Source organism: Artibeus jamaicensis, unplaced genomic scaffold (genome assembly GCF_021234435.1).
Source record: "Artibeus jamaicensis isolate MK-2021 breed Jamaican fruit bat unplaced genomic scaffold, CSHL_Jam_final contig_388, whole genome shotgun sequence".
In the NCBI taxonomy this organism is placed as follows: Eukaryota; Metazoa; Chordata; class Mammalia; order Chiroptera; family Phyllostomidae; genus Artibeus; species Artibeus jamaicensis.
Window position 1 is genome coordinate 8,066,278 of NW_026521813.1, and position 17,066 is coordinate 8,083,343.

The 17,066-nt window shown below is 40.1% G+C and overlaps 1 protein-coding gene across 2 annotated transcripts in view; it reads right to left on the minus strand.

Moving 5' to 3' along the window:
• PRIM2 (DNA primase subunit 2) overlaps positions 1-17,066 on the minus strand; it is a 283,700-nt gene that overhangs the window by 98,396 nt on the left and 168,238 nt on the right. For both annotated transcript variants that reach the window (XM_053665011.1, XM_053665012.1), the window contains exons 9-10: positions 5,382-5,454; positions 737-922 (exon numbers count right to left, since the gene is read on the minus strand). In XM_053665011.1, coding sequence (XP_053520986.1) covers positions 737-922; positions 5,382-5,454 — 259 coding nt within the window. The remainder of the gene's footprint in view (positions 1-736; positions 923-5,381; positions 5,455-17,066) is intronic.

Consider the following 17,066-nt stretch of genomic DNA (forward strand, 5'->3'; position numbering starts at 1 on the left):
TGAAATACACTGTGGGAGGAGAACTCTGTGGCTACCTGATGGCCAGAAAGATGAACAAGTGGGCTCAAGGGCAAATTAAGCCTGAAACAATCGCTAGAGGCAAAAATGACAGAACTGAGGTTGTCCAACTTCTGGCATGTCATAGGAAGGCAGGTTTATTCTGGAAAAAACAATAACACTGGGGAAAAATAGAAGGCAGCAGGAAAATAGGAAGACCGTACATGAAATGGATTGATTCCATGACAGAAGCCATAAGCATGAATCTACAGGGGCTGAGCAGGGCCACTGAGGACAGGACCTTGTGGACATTACTCAGGCACAGGATTGCCAGGAGTCGGAGCTGACTCACTGGCATGTATGCACACATATATTTGTATACTACATACACATATACATTCCTACAGAAATACAACTCAGAAAGTCATTTCGGCCTTGTAACAACTACTCGCAGTATACCTGCAGAGGAGAAGACTGCATTTAGGTATTGCTGCACACCTTACACTGCTGTTTCAACCTTCCCCTTAGAATTAATGTAACTCTTCCAATTTTTCATTTAGCATCTATTATATTAAAAAAATGAGGGGTCTTTGCTTGGTTTTGTTTTCACCTAAAAGAAATTGTAAACATGTTCTTTTAGAATTGTCAAGTACATTTCAGGAGCATAATCAAAAAACATACCATTTAGTTTTCAGACCAAAGTAAAATTTCAGTGACTGCTCCCATTTTCCATTATTACCTTGTCTGGATCCATCTTTCCCCTGATAAATTCCTGCTTCCAGAACTGCAATGCCTGCTCCAACGTCAACCCAATGCCCTTCAGGAAGAGGCCATACTGCATTCGGCCTCCGTGACGAAGATGGTGGTTTTCCCGCAAGGCTTTGTGTAACTGACGCATGCAAGGTGGAAAGGATTTGGTGGAAAGCTACGAGAAAAAAAGAGGTTTTGGTTATATGGAAGATTTATCAAGTCAGTCACAATATTTGTTGCAAATTCAATCTAATTTGCAAATTGCAAATTCAGTCTAATTGGGATAAAAAAATTATAAGAATTACTGTCTTACTGTGATTATAGACAAACTTTTTTATTACTATTTTTATGTTGATTACATGTTGAAATTATAAATATTTTGGTTTGATGATTAAATAAAATATTAAAATTTATTTAGACAAATTCTTTAAGTTTTTAATTAAACTTTCTCTTTTGAGAAATTACAGATTTGCATGTAGTTGTAAGAAATAACACAAAGAGACATTATCATATACCAATTTTCCCCAAAGGTAATATCTTATAAAACTAAATTATAGTATCACATCCAAGATACTGACATTGACATAATGCACTAGTCTTAGTTAGGTTTCCTCCATTCTCTTATGTGTGCATTTCTGTAGTTTATTTAGTTTTATGTAATTTTGTCACATGCAGGTTCCCGCCTCCACCACCACAGTCAAGGTGCGGCACTGTTCCCTCATCACAAGGATCCCTCATGTTTCTCTTTCATAACCGCCCCTACCTACCTTCTGCACCCGCACCCACCCCCTAACAACCGTTAATCTATCTCTATAAGTTTGTCATTTCAAGTATGTTATATAATCAGATAGTTCGTAATGTTTGGGGATTAGGTTTTTACCCAGGATAACTCCCACAAAATTCATCTTAGTTACTGTGGGTATCAATAGTTCACTCCCTTTCTATTGTTGAGTGATATTCCACAGTATAGCGAAACCACAATTTGTTTAACCATTCACTTGCTTTAGGGCATTTGGGCTATTTCCAGTTTGGGTTGTCAAATAAATGAATGCACAGGTTTTTGTGTGATCATGACATTTAATTTCCCTGGGATAAATGTTCAAGAGTACAGTTGCTGAATCACAGATGAACTTTTAAAACAACCCAAATACAAAGTAGAACTAAAATAAGAGAAATGGTTCTCAAAAGAAATACTCAAATAAATGTAATAAAGAAATCAAGGGTTCAAACAAAGAAGTACAGGTCATTCCTTTGGCATCAAAGGTAAGATATAATTGTGTGCTTTCAATTCAACGGTTTCATTTATGGACTCAAATGCATTCTCTCTGACTTGCTCAAATATCCTCTCCTGCGACTTGAATCCTCACCCCCTCAGCTATTCCTCAGCAAGTTCAACTTTCCCTCTAAACAGGAGCAGGTCGCACTTCACTCGAGTTCCTGCTCCCTCTAGTGGTGACGCAGTTTCTTCATCCTTTCACAGCAACAACCAAATTTTTCCTTCCCTAACCTAATTTTCAGTCAGGTCCCTGGCCTCCCTGGGCAGCCCTACTGAAAAGCCCTCTATGTGTACGTTCTTGTTCCTTCATACTATTACAAAATCATTTTTCTTAACTATTGTTCTAATTCAAAACATCAATGAATATTCAACATCCCTAATATGAATATGCAAGTTTCCCTCAATGTCCATAGCGAACCACTTCAATTATTTGTCACAGAACAAATATGTATTGGATGGTTTGGGCAACAAGAAGGTTAATAAAACATAATTTTCCCCTGCTATTCAGTTCAGTGAAGGAAGGAGGCCCCCAACAGAGGCGTAAATCAAGCGCCGCGGAAGCTTGTGACGGGGCGGGGTGGAAGGGCCCAGTTTGTGACGCCACACCGCGCACGCTTTGCCCCAGCCAGCTGGGTTACTCCAAGGTCGCAGAGTTGTGCAGGTTACTGCAGAGTTGTGGTCCGTACCTCCTCCCTGCTCTCACCCCACCAGCCCGGCCTGGTACAGTCTTGCCACTCCCTGTGCCATCCAGCCAAAACCCGGCCGTTCATCAAGACCCAGCACAACTACTTCCTTTGGCACGATTCTTAGATGAGTTGTTATTCATTCAATCATCAAATATCCGTTGAATACAACTATGTGTACAATCCTGGGCAACAGCAATGAACAAAGAAGGCAAATACCCTATTGTCAAAGAAGCTATATTCTCATGGGAGGAGATAGACAATAAACAGACATAAGTGAAACAAGACAATGTCTGATTCCAAAAGCACTGGAAATAAAACAGAATAATGGGGTCAAGTGTAAAAAGGAGAGGAGTACTTTAACTTGCGTGGCCAGAAAAGCCCCTCTGAGGAGATGGCATTGCAGCTAAGACGTACATTTTAAGGAGGACTGCAGTCAAATACAGACCCAAGAACACTGCTCCAGCGAAGGACACACATGCCGAGGCCCCGAGAAGGAAGGAGCTTGTGTGCTAAAGACAGCACGAGGAGGCCCACGTGGCCACGGCGCGGTAAGCGAGTCAGAATGAGGAGTCAATATCGCAGTAAGTACATGTGGCTTCAGTGGCCATACTCATGAGTTTGGATTTTAGTCTAAATGTGATGCAGACCCAATAGAGGGTAATGAAGAGAACTGACGTGGTCTGATACACAGAGAGAACTCTGGCTGTCATGTAGTGAGCAGAATATACAGAAGCAAGAATGAAGACAGGAGGAACAATTAAAAGAGGTTTTGGCAATAATCCAAATAGTGGAAATGAAAAGATAAGTTCTAGGTGTAGTCACCACAGGATGGGAAAATGACCATGGATATCGAGCTGACAAGAAATTAGAAGGCCAGGGTATGGGATGAGTTATCAACGTGGACGTTGCAAAGGTCAAGAACAGTAACAGGAGTACTGCTAGTACAAAAGCCCATGACCAAGTGCTAGAGCCACCAGCGAATGAGGCCAAGGATCATGAACTATCAGGGGGTATAGCAGGATCACAGGGTTTAAAGGAGCTGGGAGTTCTGACCATGGAAGGCAGAGAAACGGTTTGGAAGTGGTACCGTGGACTGAGGAAGGCACATCCCATATTTATATAGGGTGTGGCAGGAAAAAAAGCAGCTTCTACTTGAAAGAGGCTACAGGGCAAAGTGTCATCAAGGTAGCCAGACTATAGTTAGAAAAGAAATCGAAAGGAAACATTTAGAAAAAAACTGAGCACATCAAGGGCTGGACTAAATGGCATGCCACAGTGAGGGTCAGACCATGCAAACAGGAGTAAGGTAGAGATCCAGGTAAGGATCCATCTGGATCACTTAGCACAGGATCTCGGTCCCAGCAAGGTCAATGGAGGTAGAGGTGTTTTCCATTTTATTCACCTCTGAATCCACAGCACAGTGGCTGGTGCCTAACTGATGGGCTTAATACATACTCACTAAATGAATTAATAAATCATATTTCTGTATCTTCCTACAGTATCCAACCAAGTTCACATTTGCTTGTGAATGTGATAGAATTAGAAATACAATTGACTCCTAAACATTCACATAATATAAACACAATCATATGTCGGGGAAGTGTTAGAGATTTCAAATCAACTGTATAAGGTAGGCAATCCTATTGTATCTCTAGACATATTAACTACAAGTGTTGATAATAAGTTTTCCAATAGGTAAAAACCTATTCATTCTGGTCTCTAAAAACTCATGGTCTCTCCTTACCCATCTTGTTATAATTCTTCTTTCCAAGCATTAAAATCTCAGTATATTTTCAATTTATTATAAATAACTTGGTAATCATCTAAACAAAGATTATTTGTGGCTCCTTTATTTTCCATTTTCGGATAAAGGGGAAATCCAACTATGCATTAAAGAGAAACCCTACAGACTACAGTCAAGCATGCTATTCCTTCACCCTCCTGCTCAACCACAGAGTGAAGCTGGAATGCGCTGACCAGTAATCCAGTGGCAATCCGAGGATGGGAGCCTGAACTTAGCAGTATAGATTTTATCCTGCCCAAATGCATCATGTTAATGTCCTAATCCCCACTACGTCAGAATGTGGCTGTATTTGGATCTGGAGCCTTTAAAGAGGTAAAGTTAAATGAGGCCGGCGGGGTGGGGCCCTGCTCCACCTTCCGAGAAGAGGAAGAGACACTAGGGATGCAGGCACCGTGGAAGGACCCGTGAAACGAGGCCCCAGAAGAAACCCCAGTGGCTGATGCCTAGTTCTAGCCTCCAGGACCAGGAGAAAATAACCTTGTTGTTCAAAGCACCCAGTCTGTGCTACATTGTTACGGTAGCCCTATCGAAGAGACACATTTAGTATTTTTCCATCTCTTCTTTTCTAAATGTATAATGTATTTAAATAGAAAGACATAAACACCATTTAGCTATCACCAGTTAAAAGAATTCCCCTCTGGAGTAATCAACTATATCCTGGTTTTCATCAGAATACAATTTTCTGATTAATTTTGGTGTTCCTATGATTTAAAAATATCTTATGTATATAGCACATGGGATTTCCTTTAAAAATTATTGGCAAGCTAAAAAATAATATTCTCTCCCATCCACAAAGAATCTTTGGTTGAGGAAAGTCTGTGCCTCCTCCATTGACAAAAGATCTAAACTTAGAGGGGACGACACTTACCGAATCAATCTGATCTAACGAAATCTTCCCAACATTTCCCTGTGCGCTGTAATCTTGACCAGTGTAGGAATGACTAAAACGAAAAAGAAAAAAATACTGAAGTGATTGTAAAACACTGTTATCACATTACGGGGAATTATTATTATTATTATTATTATTATTATTATTATTAAGTCAGAATGAGAAAACATTTTTCAGATAAACCTTAGCAGAAACATAGCTAAGGGTTTTAAAGGTATTTCAATAGAACACATTTAAGTAACTTACCTAAAAACAGTACAAGAATATAGTGATGCTATCCCTCATTCCTAGCCTAGTGTACCACTTCCCCATTTCTTAGTAGCATAACGAAAATTGTTAAAGTTCGAACGTTTACTACTGACCCTTTATTAACAGCAGAGCAGCACAGCAAGGAAGAAACTAGGGCTTGAATCAGGTACAATCACTCACTAGTGGCAAGTCCCTGAGCAAGTTACTTAGACTCTCTGTATCCCTGGTTCCTCATCTGTAAAGTGGAGATATGCCTGCTTTGCGGCGTTGATAGGAGGTCTAAATTGAAATAACTTTCTATAAAGTAAAGGGAATATAGTCAGTAACATTGCAGTAACTATGTATGGTGTCAAATGGGTACCAGACCTAGTGGGGTGATCACTCCACAAGGTACATAAATGTAACCACTAGGTTACGCACCTGAAACTAACATAATACTGTTTATCGACTGTAATTGAAAAATAAAATAATTACTTAAAAGATCTGACATACAGCGCTGGCTGATGTGGCTGAGTGGATTGAGCACTGGCGATGTGAACCAAAGGGTTGCTGGTTCAATTCCCAGTCAGGCCACGGGCCTGGCTGGCAGGCCAGGTCCCCAGTAGGGGACACGTGACAGGCAATCACACATTGATGTTTCTCTCCCTCTCTTCCTCCCTCCCTTCCTCTATCTAAAAATAAAATAAAATCTTTTTTAAAAATCTCACATATAGTAACCACTGTTAAAATAGATTAACATCTGAATTTCACTTTACATATGCAGAGTTCTTATCTATATCATCTACATACATCCTCACAACCCTGACAGCTTTTTAATTTTACATTTGACAAGTGAGGAAACACAGGCTCAGAGGGGTGAGGAACTTGTCAGATCAGAAAGCAAGTCAGCAGTGCAGTGAGGAACTCAAACCTTTTAACTCCCAATTCCACTTCTTTACATGCCATAATAAATTTCCCTGTACTATTATTCATAAATTAGGATTTTAACTTTATTTTATATATATATATATACACACACACACACACACACACAACTTTGTAACTTTTCATCTCCTTACATAAATAACACCATGCCCACCTCCACAAATACTGATTCAGATGCAGACACTCAGACACAACATAGTGAGAACCAGCAGCTAGAGTACACAGAAAACCATAATCCAATGATCATGGTCCGTGCTAAGGGGAAACAAACAGCGAAGGGGGAACCTGGAGAAAAGTACCACTGCGATCACAAAGAATTTTAGACTCTCTACATTCTAGCTGGTCAGTAAAGATTCCTGCTGCAGAACGACATAAATACACACACTCAAGGTGCTCTGTAGAAGGCTGTTGTTCCTACAGCCAATCAATTGTACTGACTAAACGATGGGAAGGGATGAGAAACAAAACCACAGTGCAGCGGGGGTGCTGCAGCCAAGGCCAGGAGACTGTCAGGAACACAGATTTCTCCTCCCTATCTCCCTCTTTCCGGGGATTCAGAAGGGCCTGAAAAGCACTCAGAGCAGGAGGAATGGGGTGCCAAGGAGCGATACAGAACAGCCCCGCACCCCAAAAGACGCCTTCTTGCTCCTGATATATTTATCCCTTGAGTACCAAATTTCTGACAATTAATGTATCACTGGATTCTATCCACTCCTTTAATCCCAGTGGTTCCATGGCAGAGAAAGCTCATGTTAAGTTAAACCAACAGTTCCTTTTTCATTTTAATATTTCACATTTTAATTTAGAGAAAACCAGGTAATTGTGTCAATGGAATTCCAACACTAAAAATGTGTTTCAGGTCCCAGTGTACCTTAGGATGGAGCAGAGGCAGCAAGGGCCATGGAAACGGCAGGAGGCCAGGCTGCCGAAGGCTCGCTCTTGTTTTGTTTTCTAATCGCCTGGAGTGAGTCACTGACCATCCTGATTTGCACTCTCCTCACTTGTAAAATGGCATTAATAATGCCAGGCTCACCTAACTGCCAGAAATGCTGGTAAATTAAATGAAATAATATATTCAAAGCACTAATTAAAATCATTAAATCATATTCCAGTACACAGAGTGATTGCAGCCCTGCCCAATAAATAGAGAAAAAAACAGGACGGAAATGAGGGGAGCACGACCCTGTGGAGCCACGACCCTGTCGGGAGGTACAGGCCACTCCACCGACCCCTGCAAGCTTCAGCTTCTTAGTCTATAAATTGACTGCAATCATGTAACAGGACTGTTCAGGTCAAATGGACCGACAAACACAAAAGTGCTCTACCACGGAGAAATGATGATGTACAAGCGTGACTGGGGTGACTGAATAAACACAGCAAGGGGTTACCAGGAAGGAACTTCTCTCGGCCTGGAGTACGAAACCTACAAAGTACAAAGAGAAGGTATGTAAAAAGGGAACGCGCGCTTGCCTGAATAACAGCCCAAAATGCTTGTTCCTCAACACTTCAGTAAAATATGCAAAAAAGCTAACTTCCAAGGGAAAAAAGTAAAAAGAGAATGCTAGCAATAATTAGTGCAAAGACTTTAATGGATATTAATAGCTACCAAGAGGACATAAAAATCTATGTAGACATATTTCTAAAAATATTATTAGTAGACAGGACAATGGCCACCAGCCAACCCAGTGGGGACCAGCATGGAACCTGTGGGAGGAAAAATGATGGAAATGAAGACGTTAAGTTTCAGAATTAAGAATGAGATTTCTCCTCTACTCATGATCAGAAGGGATAACTTACGTCTTGTTTAAAAGAGCTGGTACGTCACAGCTCTTTAATACATTTTTGCACTAGTTATGGAGAGATGACATAGGGGAAGTTTTGGGTGTAACACCAGACAGGCAGGTCAGGTGAAGCGCTGTATCCAATACTTTGTAGGCAATAAAGAACTATGAAAATAGTTTTAGGGAAGGACTCACAGAATCAGCCTTACACGTGAGAAAGAAGACAGATTGGAGGAGTGACTAGAAAGGGGAGAGACTGGGCGGGAGACAGTCAGCCGGCAGAAGGCTGCAGCCATCCAGACAGGGGCAGGTGGGAGAGAGCCCGAGGTAAGGTGGTGCCAGTGTGGAGAAAGGAAGGCAATGCTGTCATAAAGAAACAAAGGAAAGGAACGAGAAATGCTGTCATAAAGAAACAAAGAAAAACTCACATTAGCTCACAAAACTGGACCTTCGGCTTTGACTTGGCTGTGTTGCCGGAGATTACCAGTGAGATTCGTAACAGGTACCCGGGGAAGAGGCACCGTTCCCCACGTTGGGAACTCAGCGTCGGATTTACAGCGTGCTGCTTCCTAATGCATGCAGCTGCTACACCAATGAACTGTCAACACTCTTACTTTCATGATTTGAAAAAATCAGTTTTACGAGTGAACATTTCTTATACTGGGAAGACACGGAAATAGGAATCGTAATTCTTAACAACAAAATCATTTCTAATTGGTTCAAGAGGTGGACGAAAAGATATTTGCAAATATAGAGTTATAAACACGTGTAAGACCCAGCAGAAAACAGTTTTCTGTCCATTTTAAATAATGTTATTCTGAGAAACATTCATTGTTACTTATGTATAGTTTTTCTAAAAGGGAGATTTAGGAGGCATCAAAGTTTTCCTCCACGTAACCTTTCATAAAAGAATAATCTGAGATATACCACAAGGACAATTTTTCAATAGAGCAGGCCAACAAATATTTTAATGGGCCACAAAATTCAAATTATTTCACTAATTACTATTTTGCCAAATATAAAGAGTAATATTTGATTAACTAATTAGAGAAGCCTGAAACAAATCAAGATGTGATTTTAATTCTCGGTTTAGCTACAAATTAGCCATTAGTAAAAAAAAAAAAAAAAAAAAGGGAGCAAGTCAAACCGGGCATCACCTGGTTTATCAAAAACACACTGGGAAGGGGTGGATGGCAGTGACACACTGGCGCCCTCCTCTGTGCATAATTTAGCTTTATTTGCCAGAGTATCAGATGAAAGGCACTAGGGTGAATGTTAATCATTTTCTCAAGTTACCAAAAAGCCAGAAAAGTAGTGACAATAAGATGTGATTCAGTGAGTAGTCAATAACATTAGAATACTCTCTGAAGCTACTAGGTTATCAAGAATATAGCATACTTTCACTGAAATGTAACAATGACTACACTGCACCAGCCAAATTAAGACCTTCACTACCCAAACGACCATATAAGTGCATAAAACCCAGGATAAAAATCATTAGACTGTCAGACTTTCTATAAGAGGCTTTTTCCAGTTATTGTCCTTATCTGGATATAACACATTCTAATTACCAGGAAAACAACAAAACCAAACAAAATGCATCCAAACATCCCTGTATGACCCCTGAATCACTCAGCATATGCTCAATAAGCACCCATATAACTAAGGAAGGTCAGAAAGTAGTGAAGGATCCAGAGAAGAGGCGGAAGGACGATGTGATCAAATGCGCCCCAAGCCCACAGAGAAGAAGGACTCTTCTGAAACAAGGGTGGGAGCAGGACATCAGCAATGCGCGGCACTAAAGTTCTTAAGCGGTGAAATGGCAGTGACTAGAGAGCTACACGCTTCAGAAGCACAGACCACGGGCTCTAGAACGCTGTGAGAATGCTGCTGGAATGACTGACAACAGAGTCTGGGCTGAATCACAGAATAACAGACGGGAGAGGTGACTTGGGGGACAAGCAGGAGAGGCTGAAATGAAAGATGACAATCATTGAGAATGAGGGGCTAGGCATAAAGGGGGAAAAGTGAGAGATTATTCTCAGAAAATAATTTGAAGGTTTAGAAGTTGGATGTGACGGTCACATAAAAGTCAAAGGCCTGGCTGTTTCGGTATTTTTATCATTTTAGTTTAACAATTTTATATGCGTTGAAACATTCTTAAGTTTTGACCAAGTTCATAGGAACGTGATTTGAGTTTATTAAGGTTGTTGTAGGGGTTTAAAGGTGAACATGAGATAAGAAGGTGGCATTTTGGAGTAATAAAAAGGTCTGTTTTTCTCAGAGTCTGGAAAGTTAGTACCTATCAGATGGACAGGCAGAAAGAGATAAGCAAAAGCAAGGAAATTTTTAAACCACAGTTTATAGAAGAGGTTGGGTTGGGTGGGGGCGGGGGGAGACAAGTGCAGACTATGGAAAAGCTATGAGATTGGGTAGGTGGGCCCTGGAGGCAGATCTGTAAACAAAACCCTATCTCCTTTTGCAGTAACATAGTGCTAAATTGACATTTTAATGAAAATTTGAGGCTTTGTCAAGTTTAAAACCTTTAAAAACTTAAAGGTATGCATAACGGTGGATTCTAAGAAAACAATTTGCAATTGTGGATAACAAACCTTTTCAAGATGCAGAAGTAATTCAGTGTTTGTCCTCTATTTTTGTTTTGTTTTGTTTTGAGGCACCGGTCCTAAATTTTCTAACGTACTCTGAGAGAACTAGTAATAACACACAACATATAAAAGCATCTTCTCACTGTAGCATTTGTTCAATAAACTTATATGCAACTTAAAACTCAGTCCCACCTGAGGAACTTTCCCCTCCCATATTATCTTGCTTATTAAATAGTAAGGGGTAAGCACAACTAAGTTTCCAATATAACTAAAAAAAAAAATTACCATCAAACAAAAATTGTAAGGCTAAGAGTTTCAATATATTCAAAGCTGAAAGAAAAAAAAACTTACAGAATATCTATAAATATTTATGTAACAAAGTTAAAATGATCCTATTGTAAATCCAATAAAAGCAATGCGAGGGGGTGAGGAGGCTGAGGGAAAATGGAAAGAGGGAGGCATAACTCATCGCATCCCCAGGGGACTAGAACTTTCCCCAAACGCTACCACACAAACATCTAATTTACAGAATAAACACACAGCACTACATAAACAAGGTAAATCTGAAACCCTTCAGATCTGTGAATCACAAGGGAAAGGCAGGTCTCCTAGTCTGCAAGAAACCACAGAAATTTAAGTCCTGCTCGATGCACCACAAGTATCAACATGAGCACGTAGGTGCTCAGCAAGGAATTGTGTTTTGACTATTGCAACTGAGAACTCAAAACAAAAAGAAGAAATTATATGAAAGTGGATTTGTGGGTCTCACAGCAAGATTAGCTGGTTTGGAAAAAATAATAACCTTTTCATGCTGCGGCACTGATCGTTAGCAGAAGATGGATCATCACACCTGGGCTCTGGGAGTGGTAGTCAAGAGCTCCACTACAGGGACAAAAATGCCACAGGGCCTAACAGAGGAAATGAGAGGGCCCGAGTCAGCTTTTCAGAAGTGATTACTTCTCCAACCACTTTCTCCTTTTTGAATCCTGAGGAAAGCATGAGGGAATAAACAAGGAGCACAGAACAGGTGCAAAAGTTTATATAACTATTTTGCATCACAAGTAACAGTTTATAACTGTTTTGTATCACAAGTAACAATTTATAACTATTTTGCATCACATGTAACAGTTTATAACTGTTGCTCCTAGTCCAGTGCTCTTTGTTTATTCCCTCGTTTCCCTTACGAGTCAGGAAAGGAAAAAGTGGTTGGAAAAGTAATCACCTTTGGAAAGCTGGATCTCTCCTCTCATTTTGTCAGTTATAGCAGCAGCAACTCCTCTTTATTTGCATAATTTGTTCCCAAGCCCCATGCAATGATGGAAGCAAGAAAGAATAAAGGAGTAAGTAAAATGATTAACAGCACAGGTTTCAGAGTCTTCTAGTCTGGGTTTTGCATACTCTAACTGTGGTGTGGGACTCTGAGAAACCTCTCAATCTCTTTCAGTGTCCTCCCTGGTAAAGAGGATGGCAAAGGGGTCGCAAAAGTACCTCCCTCAAAGGGCTGTGGTGAAGACCAAAGCAGATGTGTGTAAAAGAGTTATATCACAGCCCTGGCTGGTATAGCTCAGTAGGTTGAGTGTAGGCCTGCAAACCAAACAATGGTGGTTTGATTCCCAGTCAGGGCACTTGCCTGGGCTGCAGGCCAGTTCCCAGCAGGGGACGCACAAGAAGCAACCATACATTGATATTTCTCTCCCTCTCTCCTTCCCTTCCCCTCTAAAGATAAATAAATAAAATTTTAAAAAGTAAAAGAGTTATCACAATATTTTTCACTCAAATTTTAATCATCACCATCATCACCTGGGCCTAAATTTACTGAATTTAAATGTTTTGGTGGTTGTTTTTCTTCTTAACATTTACCAGTTTCTTCCCTTGAATACTGGGAAAAAATATCTTTCTTTCCTACCTTTTTTATACGATCGCATAAAATATTTAAACTTGAAGTTGGAGGATATACAAGTCCTTGAATAACCTGATGACCTGGAAAGGTTTTATCTACACTTACACTCTTAAAAAGTTTCCAAAGTGCAAAAATTCAACATCAAATATTTCAATCTCCATTTCCACAGAGATTTCAATGGAATCCAGTTTTACAGAGCTGGACTGTCCAGAACAGTAGCCACCAGCCAAATGTGACTACCAAGCACCTGAAACACAGCTTGGTCTGAACTCAGACGTCCAATAAATGTAAAGCATACACCGGATTTCTAAGAGTTAGCATGAAAATATAATGTAAAGCATTTTGTTGATCGTTTTTTCATATCAGTTACATGTTGAAATAATATTTGGATAGAAGTTAAATAAGATTAAAATTAATTTTACTTAAATAACTTAAAATGGCATGTGTGGTTCACATTTGTAGTTCTCACTGCATTTCTACTGAATAGCACTGCTATAATGACACAAGGCAATCAAATGATTTTCGAGGACCAGGTGTACCTGTAAAATAGCCAACTGACCTACCCTGACTTGTATTTGCCAAGCTAAGATCAATTTCTGTTACTTATAAACAGAATATAAGCCACCATTGGGTCCACTACTGGAAGTGCCTCAAGTCTATTGCAAATATGCTCATTTTCACAACATTTTACTTGGGAATCAAGTTTTAAACTTGAGCCACAGATTGCTACATAATACTATTAGGGAAGCGATCTTGAATTCTGATCAGCTGGAGGTAACATGAATACTTCCTTTGGGGGGAAATGAAGTGGTGACAGATTTCTCTCTCTCTCTTTTTTTTTTTTTGACTGTTTATTTGTATGGTTTTTTAAAAATTACTTTATTGTCGTTCAAATACAGTTGTCTGCATTCCCCGCCCCCTATTTTCCCCCACCCCAGCCAAACCCACCTCCCTCCCAAAGATTCCCCCTTGGTTTGGGGGAAGGGTTTTCAGGAACTACAATAAAGGACAGATTTCTATTTGGGAATCTTTGGGGCTGCTTGGCCTACCTCAACACCTAATTACAACAGTCTATTCTTCTGTCATTTGTAAGAAGCCACGCTAGGTGGAGCAGGACTCTGGATGACAGAAGACCTTGAGGCAGACTGCAGAATTCCTCTCCCATCCTTGGGGAGGGTGTCTCTGCCCACCCTTCACAGCAACAGACTGATTCTGAGGTTCATAAAACAACTAACATATGGAACATATTTCCTTTCTTTGTCAAGAATTTCCCAGAACTCTTGAACCTAAAGAGATGAACACTATTTGCTCCTTTCTATCTGGCAGGCTACACTATTCTATTTTAAAAACTGGTAAGAAATTTTAAAAAAAAGCAGTGAAGAAAGCATCACTAGTAATCAAAACTGATCTCTACATCAAGGAAACATTTATCGGGACCATTAAGAAGCGAGCTAGGACATCTTTCAGAGGAACTGTACTCCCCTGCATCATTCTGTAAAAGGATACAGAGTTCCAACACAGCCTTCTCACACACAGCCAGGTGTAATCAACGGCGCAAATGGAAAAACAATTTCGGGAGGAGGAAACAAAGGTTTTGTGTATCGCCCATCTATCCACTCTTGCAATCACAATTTTACCACTTTGGACGTTAAGAAAAATAGTCTGTCCACATCAGCTAGGCTATTCAGACATTTAGAAAGCACAATCCCTGCAGTTTGGATTTGTTAGGTGGGAAGGAAATCCAGGGAGCTGAAGTTACAATATATCATTTCCTGCTGTGACGGATATCACACGAAAATTCACTCAACAGCTGTCACCACTGAAATTGAAATTAGTTTCTTTTTACAGCTAAATCCCTAGTAAATGGTATCCAACTTGTGTTGGCCCAGGTGATTTTCCCTGCAGTTATTCCAAATGAGAACACAATCGATGAAATTCTGTTAAAAATCGAATGTAAATTATTTTCCACAAGCTTAAAGTCTGCAGTTACATTTTTAAAAATCTTCCTAAAACTACCATCACCATATGCAGTATAATAATCTATATTTCTCTACAACTGGGACAAATTCTCTGTTACCAAGAGGCTCACATATCCCATGAAAACCAGGGTCACATGGGTTTCCGTGTCAGATGAGAAGCGTAAACACCACACTTGCCACTTTATTTTGGCCTCATCTTGCTCCATATGGCCCATATTTTCCTTCTTATTCCAATTTCTAAGTTGCAACAATCCTGTGAGAGCTAAAAGGTGCATCTCAGTTTTCTATCAAAAATATCTGTACCTTACATTTGACTGAAGTCAATAAACTGTATGTTTAAAATAAGTGCCATTTACAGTATGTAAATTATACCTCAATAAAACTGATGTAAAAAGTAAAATACATAGACACTTATTGGTAAGATATATTCAAACTACAGACCTACATAGGTATTTTCACCATACACATTTAAAGCCTCCAACAAAAACCTCTATTTTCATAAGTAAATTTTTATATTGATTTTACATTCTTAGTATCTATTCTAGTAGTATAACTGATTTGGTTTTGACCCAACAGAGTCAAATAATTACAATACAGAAAGGTTGCCTAAGAGAGTGGTGATGAAACAGTGAGGAGGGTAGGGAGCGCGGAATAAAGTCCTAACACCCAGCAGAATGAATACATTGAACTGATGGACATCTCATTCCCCCACAAATGATTTACAGAGCATGGAATGCTTCTGAGATCACAAGTTTATGGTATCCTAAGGTTGCCTCCTCACATTTGTTCTCTAATAACAGAAAAAAATCAAGGACAAAATGTTTTTAGGGTTTTGGTGGGAATTTGGGGAGGGAGAGAAATCTAACAAATGAATAAGAGAAATCAAATAAACAAATAAAAATAATGTTTTTGGCTATGATGCTGCTTGTGGAGAAAGCACAATGAGGTAACATCGTGAAGCACCCGGGGGTGCCTCTCGCTGGGGGATCAGGTCCTCTCTGCAGGATCTGAGAAGACTCACTCTTGTCCTCAGTCGATGCCTCTCCTTAGGGGCCTCCTTCGCATTCTGTGCACACAGTATGTCAAAGACCAGTGTAGCTCAACTAAAAAGGGCTTTTTCTTTATTTTGTATTATTATTTATAGAACTACATTCTAAAAGCAGTTATAAACAACTGAAAGGGCAGTATACCTTTACTGAGTCTTGGTAGTCTGTCCTTCCGCAGCCCAATTCGTCAGCCTTGGTTTTGTTTTTACTGAGTGAGTGGAGGCCAGTTGTACTGGGACTGCTCGGAGGTCTTCTTAGATGAACTAAACTCTCAGATCACAAGGTGACCGCAAGGCCCGCAAGGCACCTGCTGACTCAGAAAGGTCCAGACGGGAACCCCCGCCTGCCCAAAGCTTCGGGCACGGCTGTTCTACAGGGTTTCTTGCCGTAGTCCTGCACAGGTGGGCAGCTCCATGCCGGGGGGCGAAACCCACCCCAGCACGTGCAGGAGCTGCCTGGGCGGAGTGGCCTCAACCCGCAACAGCCACAGTGTGTGATGACAACTCCACAGGCTTCGCTTCAGGGCCACCTTGGAGCCGGGCCTCCTGAGTCCATTAATGTAAACACCATTATTGTGATTTTTTAAAGAGTAAATAATTATCTAAATGTATTTCAAATATGATATAGAACTGCACTGCCTAATCAAGTATCCAATGGCTACAATGGGTATTGGATTTTTACTTTTAATTGGTTAAAATGAAATAAAATTAAAAATTCACACTAGCCATATTTCAAGCACTCTATCGCCCCAGGTGGCCACCAGCTACTGGATCAAAAGCACAGGTAGAGAATATTTCCTCACCATAGATGGTGCTACTTCACAGCACTCAACAAATTACCTTTTAGCTGCTAAATATGAAATCACAGTAACTACCACAAGACTTTCCCAGGCTTTTTAAGAAAGTTATTTCCTACAGCATAATCATCATTTTCTATTTTGTTGGCACTTTAGGCCTAACACAGTCTAAAATAACTAATTTTCTTTATCATTTAACTAGAGGACAATCAATGTTTTAAAGAAATCCAAAGAATGAAGAATAAGAAATTGCAAGTAAAAAAAAAATACTAATTGAAAAGCATCATCATAAATTTTGCTGTCCAGGAAACCTGCCACGTCCACCAACCAGAAATCCCTGAAGAAACTGTGGGGCCGAGGGGCTGACGGACCCTGAGTGTCTC